Below are 9,409 nucleotides of genomic sequence, written 5' to 3' on the forward strand. Positions count from 1 at the left end.
CAGGAGAATGGGGAGTAAGAGAATGTGAAGCAGCTTGGAGAAGTGTAATACTAACCCTTCTCCTGCCACTCTCTTCCTCCTAGAGCTTGAGCTGGCAGTAGATGAGCCAGAGGAGGTGCCTGTAGATGAGCCTTTAGAGGGAGACCAGTTAGAGGAGGCCACTGTGGGAGAATCTATTGAATCTCTTCCTCTAGATGCTGCTAGCTGCCAAGGTGAGATGGCTTTCTGCTACTGCTCAGTGCTTTTCTTTAGGCTCTAGCCACAGGCATAAGCTGAGGGATCTAAGAAAGCTCTGTTGTCTTCCAGTCTACTGCCAGTGCTACTTACTGCCCTGCTGCCACAGGATTTAAGTCAGCTCATCTAGAGGTTGAAGGCCAGCACCCTATATTGTACAGTGCTGCTCTCCTCTGTGCTCCTCAAGGTCTCCCTTCTCCAAATTTGCCAAGTTTATTATCAGTTAATGACAAAAAGATAACTGAGGTAAACCTTCTTATGGTGAAGTAATTTGCTTTAAAATCTTGTATACCACAAAACAGCTGAACAGTTCAACCACAGAGTAACGAGCTAGTTGCAGGGATTGAAAAGGTAAAGTTTTGTGGCTCGCAGTACAGGGAATGCTAGACAATGGGGATCGTGGGGGAGCTGCCTGGCCATAAGACATACGGCCTTTATAGCAAAGCAAGATAGGAGAATGTGGGACAGGTAGGTGAGAAGCTGGGTTTTTGAGAGTTTTTAAACATAGATCCTTAAGGGCAAGAAGGAGTACTTGTGAGCAAAACTCTCCGGGTGTTGAGGGTGCGTACTGATGTATATTTATATTTATAGGATAGCACTGCTTGAATGTGGCCTGCAAGAACAACTTGTGTTTTCCACAGCCCACAAAACCTCAAACCTGCTATGTTTTTCACTTCTTCCTTCTCCTTTGCAGCGATAAATCAGGAATCGCTGTCTGTGGTGCAAGTCACACTAATAAAAATGAGAGGCCAAAGTGTGGAATCCCTTCACCAGGTAAGTGCTTGGCAGGAGGGCCTCTGTGTGGGCATTGAAAACAGATAACCAGTGTAATGCAGACAGCTGTTAATCAGGTGAACTTCATTGGTCTGGATTTGACTGATTCTTTAAATGGTGTAACCAAAACCAGCTGTTGACCAGCGACTCCTATCAGGAATAGGCTGAGAGCAGTGTTTGGGTCCAGAATATTATAGAGAGGTTTAGAGTGATCAGCATGGAAATCTTGCAAGCCAGCTATTGTCTGTCTTGGGCTTCCAGACTAGAAATGGAAAATAAATAACTTCCAAATTTTCAGTGCAATATACAGCCAAGACCATCCGTGCAGTTTCGATGTGGGTTGCAGACTTGATCATCTTCCTACTCCATGGAGCCAGAAGGAGCTCACATCAGAGCAAAACCAGATGTTTGAGCCCTAATTCCTATCATTTGTGTGATTATACTATGTGTGTGCTGAAGTCTTTGTTGTCAGTGTTTTCATCAAACCCCTGAGAAAAGGCAACTATATATGGTAAAATGTCATGTTTTAAGTTGTTCATGGAAAAAGTTAAGATGTCTTTTTAAGGCCAAACAATACTACTTCTCAAAGTATAGCTGTACCCACTGGTGTAGAAAAGTTCTGTGGTTTGTTTTTTTTTAAAAAAACAACAACAAAACTAAAAACCAGCCCTCCACCATTTCTTCTGTCTCTGAATCCAAATTAATTTTACCTGCTAAAAGAATTTTAAAAGCTTGTTCATTGTTTTTTCCCTTAATTCCCTGAACTTTGCTGAACAAGGACTTCGATCACTCCTTAGGACTTTCTTTTTTTCTTCTCTTTTGAACTCTTTCACTGTGTTAAAGTAGTTGGTGTATTTTTTTTATGTGTACTTTGTCCATTTGAGGATGACTCCATGGATCTGCCAAGAAGTGTCAGGGTCATTCAGGTGTCAATACCTGTCAAGTGTTTTGTCCATTGTACTGGACACTGAGGACACAGTGCATACAGATTAGAATCTGGCTCAACATGGCAGTTCAGTTCACTTGTAGTTTCTTAATGAGTCACGGCTTCTTCATTAAGCCAATATGATACAGAAGACTGGTGGGGCTGTTTTGAAAGAATGGAAGAACAATTTTGGAAAACTTGTAGCATGCATAGCCAGCATCCTTAGGCTGTGTCTGAGCTCATTGTTTTTATTCCTGTGTGTCTTACTGAACCGTCAGGTCAGATCACCCAAAAGCAGGAGCTGCACGGACCAGCACAGCCAGAGTTTGGATGACATCCGCCTTTACAAGCACCGGCACCCGCCACCAAGTGCCACATTGTCTTCAGACACGTCCCACAGCTACACATTTGGCTGCAGCCTGGAGGACAAGCTGTCTATCTATGGCTGCGTTTATTCCACAGCAGACTGCAAAACCAAGTCAGCCCTTTATGGGAAGCGATCCATGAACTGCCTCTCCCTGGATCTTCTGGGAGAGGACCAGCTCCCAGAGGAGTTTGTGGTGTAATGAGATTGGAGCTCTTCCATACCAGGAAAGAGCTCATCATGGAAATATATACCTCATTAACACATGTGATGTCACTCTGGTTTTGCAGGAGATTGTGAGCAGCTTTGTTATTCAGCTCCATAATCAGTAAGTGGCATCACTTCTGCAGACCTGACTACAGGGCAAATCAAGTGGAGTGTAGCACTTAACATTGGCATTTGAAGCGTCTGTCTGAGCAGAAAATGGAAGTGGCCTGCACCATTAGCAGTGACACAACCGACATAAAAACCAAAAACAGTGGACCAAAACTGATGCTGAGCTAGTAAAGCAAACACTGTGTCTAAATGGATTTATCAGAAAGAAACTGAAAGTCTGTGTCAGTTATCTTTCTGCCTTTCTCTTGTGGTCCCTTTCTGTTAATGCTAGTGTACGGGTAGCTTGGTTGTCCTGAATTTGTGCTGCTGCAACACTGCCAACAGCTGTCAGGCCAGGATATACTCTGAGCACATTTGGAAGGCTGTATGTGGAAGTGTCTAGCCTGTTCCTGTTATAATGAACACAAGTTGCCTATTTGCTTTATGGGGAGCAAGACCTGCTCTGCCAGGAGTTTACTTCTCTTTTTTTTTTTTTTGTCATTTGTTTTTTAAGCATCTAGTCAAATACAATATGCATTATTTTTTTTTCTCCCCCTTTAATGCAACAAATGGAACTGTCTCTCAGCTGTCTACTACTGCCATGATGCGGATTGGTAAATAAATGCTTATGTCCTTGGGGAGATGGGGAAAGGGATAAAACAAATTAGTAAGCTGCCTCTGAGAGTACAACAGACAAGTTGAGAGTGTAAATCGACTGGCTCTTGAAGACAGGAGTGTGACTGGAGTATTTGTCCAGGCATGATCACCCTTTACTGAATTGTACTTTTATGTTGTTGTTGTGTTTTTTTTTTTAATATATCTGTTCCTTAGAAATTTTTCCTCTGCTTAGGGTGCAAGTATGGACTGGAGAAAGTTGCTTTGGAAGGACACACGGAGTGACTGTGTCCTGCTTAGTCATGGATAGGTCATGCAAATGGGAGTGTGTAGTGCTGCAGGGCTCATAGTGGTGGAAGTGTAGGATGTTTGTGTGCCAAGGGGTACTCACTCATTTGGTGATTCTGAGTGGTGGACCTTGCTGTGCTGGCTCTCACTAGGAAAATAATAACTATGCTGTTTGATTCAAGCATTTGGTTTGGAAAACATCCTGCTACCTTGTTACATGCAAATAAATGTATGTTTGTTTGATTTCCTTCCCTGTCTTCCCCCACTACCTCCTCCCCTCATCAATTCCCAGCATTTGGGAAGCTTGTACTTAAAGGCATGTGTAACCTTGCGCCCAGCTTTTGACAACCTTGCAGGTAGACAGTAATAACTTGTTGGAAAACTCTAGAAGCAGGTTGATGCTATTCTGCTGGTTGAGGACGTGCGTGTTGTGCAGTGCTGATCACTCAAAAGCTGAAGATAGCTGAGTTCAGGAAAGGAAGCAAGCCAGGCCACGATGAGAATGGTTTGAGCTGCTGCTTTGATGGTGGGCTTTGTGGGCTTAGTAGTTGTCTGGTAAACTGGCTTCCTGTAAATTGTTAAAATAGCACATCTATGAAGTCTGTCATCTTGTTATTTCTATGCAAGTGAATGTGGTGTAGGCAGAGCATGCAGGTGCATCTGCATTTACTGAAGTAGCATCAGCAGCTGTACATCCTCTGAGATGAATCCAGCACCAAACCCTGGCTATGATGTTTGAGGAATGAATAATGGGCACAAGCTCACTGCAGCCACAGCTTAATTGACTGTGCCCTCTTCGATCACGCTGTTCTTTGTTTTTGTGATGAAAGACGAGGAGCTGTGTATTCACCATAGCCTCTTTCCATGTCTTCCAAGCAAAGCCCAAATGCCTTTACAGAGTACTTGAGGTATGTTTACTGCATCTAAAATAAACTCTCCTAAATAGATCTAAATGAATAAAGGACATCTGGCTGCTCGTGAACAGTCCAGTCAAGCATCCCACTATCAGGTTGCTCCCCGTTACCTGGGGCCCGTTTGGCTGTAAGCTGTGGGAGAGAGGCATGGCCAGGATCCAGGGGACCAGTTGCTGTGCTGCAGGGAGCAGCCTTGTTCTTGCAGCCATCACGGAGCTGGAGAGATGGCTTGTATTGCATGTCTGTATGTCTGTCCATGGAAAAGGGGGGGAGGGGAGGGGTCTGGAGCAACAGCCCTGCTAAACTGTTGCTTTCCCACCCATGCAGATGTACGGTTACTTGTGGTTCTGGCAATGGTTTTTAGTAGGGGAAAAAAACCTCAAAATTCAGTGCGTATAGTTGCAGTAAGTGTCATAAACATGTTTGCACCAAATGCTGACATCTATGCGCACTTGTCTCAGACAATCACATTCGTACCTGCTTTGGCCTAATCCACCTTACTGGATGAAGTATTTATTGACACTGACACCAAGCGGTTTGGAGTTTTCTTTTTGCAGTTACTGAACATTCGATAGACTTGGTGAAATGCTGTAATCTTCCTGTTGCTGGTTACAAAATACACCAATGCCTGAAAACAGTGTAATTGGCTCTTGTGTGAGCATCGGCTGCCTTGTATGTACTTGGGGGTTTCTTGTATATATTCATGGCTGGCAGGGAAGGCAAACTCTTCAAGTCTGAGTGTCTTTTCTCAGTGGTCTGCGCAGCTCCCTCCAGTACTATGTTACATATGCATATGAAGGGGAGACCGGACACTTTCGTGTATAGACTAAGAATGAATTAATATCTTACAAGCACTGTGAATATCTATCATGCAAGTTTTTGTATTCATATGGGGGGAAAAAAAGCCTGTTCCTGCTAGCAATAGACTTATTTTTTTGTTTGTCTTTGGCTTTAGAAGGTCTTATTATTTTTGGGTTTAATTAGTTTGGTAGAGGGTTATGTAAGCATTTAACAGTTGATGTTAGAAACTAGCTGCCAATATTTGTACATATTTGTAAAATACTCATGGTGTAATCACTATTTTAATGGTAAAAGTTTCTCCTTTCCATGAAAGGAATTTCATGTTTAAAATAAAATATAAATAATTATATGTACACTTGCAATAAAGTATGGATAGAAAAAGGTAGTCGTATATCATTATAATTGTGGTTTATTTCCTCCAAGAGGTGCATGTCAGTGACATCTTCCATTTGAGATAGGTAGGCTGTAGAAATGAATTTGCTGCCAGACTGTAATCCGTGTGAGCCCGGGTTGTGATGGCAAACCCAGAGGCACTGTAGTCACTGGAACAACTCCTTTTCCTCCTGGCTGCTCTCAGTAGCACGATGCCAAAGGGGCCTCTGTCAGGTATTGAGGACCCAGTCGCTCAGGTTAGAGTCAGTGGGAACACTAACGGGAGCTGAATCTACCTGAAGAGATGAGTTAAGCTGCTCATGGCGTTCAGTCAAGAAAACTGAGCATGTGAACTTCTGAGGATGCAGAGAGATCTTGTCAGCATCCTCCCAGGGGCTGCATCCAAGGACAGGCACACCAGCCCATGTGAGGCGAAGTGCCACTGGCGATTGTTCTGCCGTAAGCCACCTAGCCTGCTGGCCTGGGGTCTGGCATGGATAAAGGGAAGTTTTGCTTTTCGTGGGACACAGATGCGTGGAGGAGTGCCATGGTGTAACTGCACATCTCTTCTTGAAGAAGTTTGCCGGTGGGTTCCCTTGTAAGTGTTTGGGTGTGTGTTTCTTTTCTCTGGATATGTTACGGGTCACTAAAGCTAGCATTAAAAAAAAGAGTAATTTTTTAGTGTACTTTGATAGTGTTGCCCCTATTCTTATGACTTCTCTTCTTGTACTTCATCTTTCTGTCCAGCACCTGCTGTGTTTCCAGTATATATATATTTTGAAGGACTTCAGAGACTCATCCAGCTTTGGTTTGGGGATACTGGAAGGAGGCGGTGCTTTCTGTGAGGTAGAATTACATAGGCAAATATTAAGTCCCCTAAATCTGAAGGCCTTTGAGGCTTCTCTTTTTCTGCTTGTCAAGTAATAGCACCTCCTTGCCTGCTAGGGTGGACTGCTGCTGACCAGAATATATAGCATGAGTCTGTCTCTGAAGATGGGACTTCTCATGGTACCAGCAGATCCTGCGTGGGTTCAGTGGAGTGGCGCGGCGTGGGACAGGGGAAATGTCACAGCACTGGCCCGGCGCTGAGGCAGGGTAAGGCCTGAGCTGTGCTAAACCGAGGGGTCAGCCCCGCGGTACGTGTGCTGAAGTGAGAGCAGCTCCCCCCCGGCGTTCTGGGCGGCCAGGCTGGAGGCGCTGGAGGCCGCTGTGTTTCGGGAGCCTGGAGCGGGTGGGGAGTCCCACGGCGGCGGGCGCGCTCCCGGCTGCAGCTCCTCGCCTGCCAGCAGCTTCCCCCGCTGGGTACCGGCTCCGGGTCGGTCTGGCCACGCTTGTCTTGGACCTTCCTCATCCCGACCCGTGTCCTGTGCCCCGGCCCGGGAGCCCCCGAGCAGGCCTCTGCCGCGTGTCTCCCCTGCGGCCCCCCGCTGGGGCGGCAGGAGGGCAGCGGACGCGTCCCCTCGGGGCCGCTCCCGAGTGCCCGGCGGCAGCGGGCTGAGCTGAGGCACCGCACGGTGCCAGAGCTGGGCACGGCCGGAGGGAGCCTGCCCGCCCGCCGCCCCGGCAGGCGCCGCTCGCCTCCGCTACATTCACGACGGGGCCACGTAGGCCAGACTGGGGATGCGCGGCCCCGTCCCCGCAGCGGGTGGGGGGGCCGGGCCGTGTGGCGGCAGTGCCGGGCCGGGCCGCGGGGCGGCGCCCGAGGAGCGCCGGGGCTCCGGGCGGAGGGGCGGGCGCTGCCCGCTCCAGCCGCGGGTGCCGGCGGGGCCGAGCGGCCTCACGCCGAGGCGCGGTGGGGGGCGCGTCCCCGGGGGCGGGGGTGGCCGCTCGGGCCGGCCGCGGGGCCTGGGCATGCGGCCTGGAACGGGGGGGGCCCGGCAGGCCCGCGGGGCCAGACCGCCGCAGCTGCGGGAGCGGGGCCCGCGGACGCCGGGCGCTGCTGAGCCCGCAGCAGAAGGTGCCTGAGGCGGGGGCGGCCGGGCCCGGGGCGGCGGGACGCGGAGGGTACGCCCGGCCCCGCTGGGCACAGAGCCGCTGCTGCTCAGCCTCCGGGGGCGGCTCGGTGCTCTGGGGGGAAAATGTTGGTGTCGGTCGAAAAAACTCTCCGACAAGCCGGTTTATGGAAGACGAGCCCGTTCGAGGCGACGTACCCCGGGATGGGAAGCGTGAGCGGCGGTAGCTGCGGCTGTGCCCGCCCTGCGCCCGCAGCTCCCCTCAGCGCCGGGCACGGGGCACCGCTGGGGCCGGGCCGGCTGCGGGCGAGCCTGGGGCACCGCTCGGTGAAGCAGCGGCTCTTCCATTGCCGGGCTGGCTCCTCTCGGGGCGAGCGTCCTTTCTGCAGAACCTCTGCAGGCACCGCAGCAGCATCCCTCAGTGTTTCCCCTAGGAAATGCTATTCCCCCCCAGGAAATCGAATGGACTGAGTTTCTAATGGCATCCGTACACCGTTCCCATCGCTTGCTCGCTGCCCGGCCCCACCTCCACACCCCTCGGGCAGCCGGGCGTTGGTGGTGGGCTGCAGCCCGCTTGTGGCTGGGCGCTTCTGAACCCTGAGTTGGGCTCTGCAAGGAGGAGGCTGTAGTCATTAGAGTAAGGTCCAGAGAGTAACCCTTGTGCTGGAAGTCTGTCGTTCTACCGCAGAGATGTAATGAGCAAAAATTGTATATCTCCTTTACGGTAGAGCTCAGGCGCAGCTGAGTATGGGCTATTGAAGAATATAGCTGTGGTATTTTACAATTCTGCTTTGTTTTTATTCCTGCAAATATCAGCCTCACTTTTTTACTTTAAATCTCGTAAATACATTTAGACCAATCTTTATTTTTCTTTCTACAATCAGTGCTGTTCTTAATACGCAGTGAGATAATTGGATATGGCACGTGCTAGAAGCCTTAAATCTCAAGCCACCACATGGAAAATACTGCTGACTACTTTAGCGACAGCTGAGCATTTGGTGTAGGAAAAATTAATTTGCATTAGCCACAGAAAGTACTCGACCTCCTTGCTGCAACCAGCTGACAAATAGTCTGAGCTGTTTGACTATTGTGGCAACAGTGACCGATTCCCGCAGCCACGTTCCCCGCCCTTGTAGAAAATGAAGCTTTGAACATGGCTTGCTCTCTAACCGAGGGGTTTTGGACTAGAAGGGCTGCACGAGGCAGCCCCTCCCTGCTCTTCTGCTGGCTGCTGCCTTCGGGGTCGCCTTTCCCTCCGCACCATCTCAGACCTAGGTGTGTTCAAGAGATCTGTGGCTATTGGGATGGAGATTCCTGAGCAAAACCGCATGCTATAGGAAGCCAGGTACTTTTATCTCCTCAATGCATAATTTCAGGGTCTGAGAGTGAGGAAGCTTTTTGCCCTCTTTTGAGGCATCCGTGCTTACCCACCGCTGGAAATAAGGTCTGTGGTGCAGTTTATTGTTGTTCCTGGCGGCAGCATTGAAATCTTTCTTGTCTGGCTTGTGGGCTGCGCTTCTATATTTAGGGCTAAACGGCTCGCTGTGTGTATGAAGGAAGCATGGGAAGCCAGCCTGGCATTTGTCTACAGTGTCCCCTGAAGTGGATCCTGAGCTCTCTGCGTTTGACCAGTGGATCCTGAGTTCTCTGCATTTGACCAGTGACACCAGCGACGCCCCCCTCCTCTCCTCTAGCACACACATAGCTACTGCTGGGATCTGGGAGTGTTTTCTGCCGATACCATCGGTCTGTGGCTAATGCAAACTTTTCTGCCTATGGTCTTTTAGTCAGACGTGAACAGAGGGCTCCCATAATCCCTCTGTTAAAGTGCTAATGGGTTACAAGATGCATTTTT

General features: G+C 49.2%; 1 protein-coding gene across 3 annotated transcripts in view; it reads left to right on the plus strand.

Moving 5' to 3' along the window:
- Positions 1 to 5,615, plus strand: part of FRMD1 (FERM domain containing 1) — a 43,046-nt gene extending 37,431 nt beyond the window's left edge. For 2 of the 3 annotated variants that reach the window (XM_080390525.1, XM_080390526.1), the window contains 3 exons: positions 84 to 212; positions 929 to 1,008; positions 2,212 to 5,615. In XM_080390525.1, the coding sequence (XP_080246651.1) occupies positions 84 to 212; positions 929 to 1,008; positions 2,212 to 2,499 (497 nt within the window). In that variant the 3' untranslated portion in view covers positions 2,500 to 5,615. The remainder of the gene's footprint in view (positions 1 to 83; positions 213 to 928; positions 1,009 to 2,211) is intronic. The other variant, XM_080390527.1, reaches the window with a different exon arrangement.
- The last annotated feature ends 3,794 nt before the right edge of the window (positions 5,616 to 9,409 follow it).

The sequence above is a fragment of the Falco punctatus genome (assembly GCF_963210335.1).
Source record: "Falco punctatus genome assembly, chromosome: 5".
NCBI classification, from domain to species: domain Eukaryota; kingdom Metazoa; phylum Chordata; class Aves; order Falconiformes; family Falconidae; genus Falco; species Falco punctatus.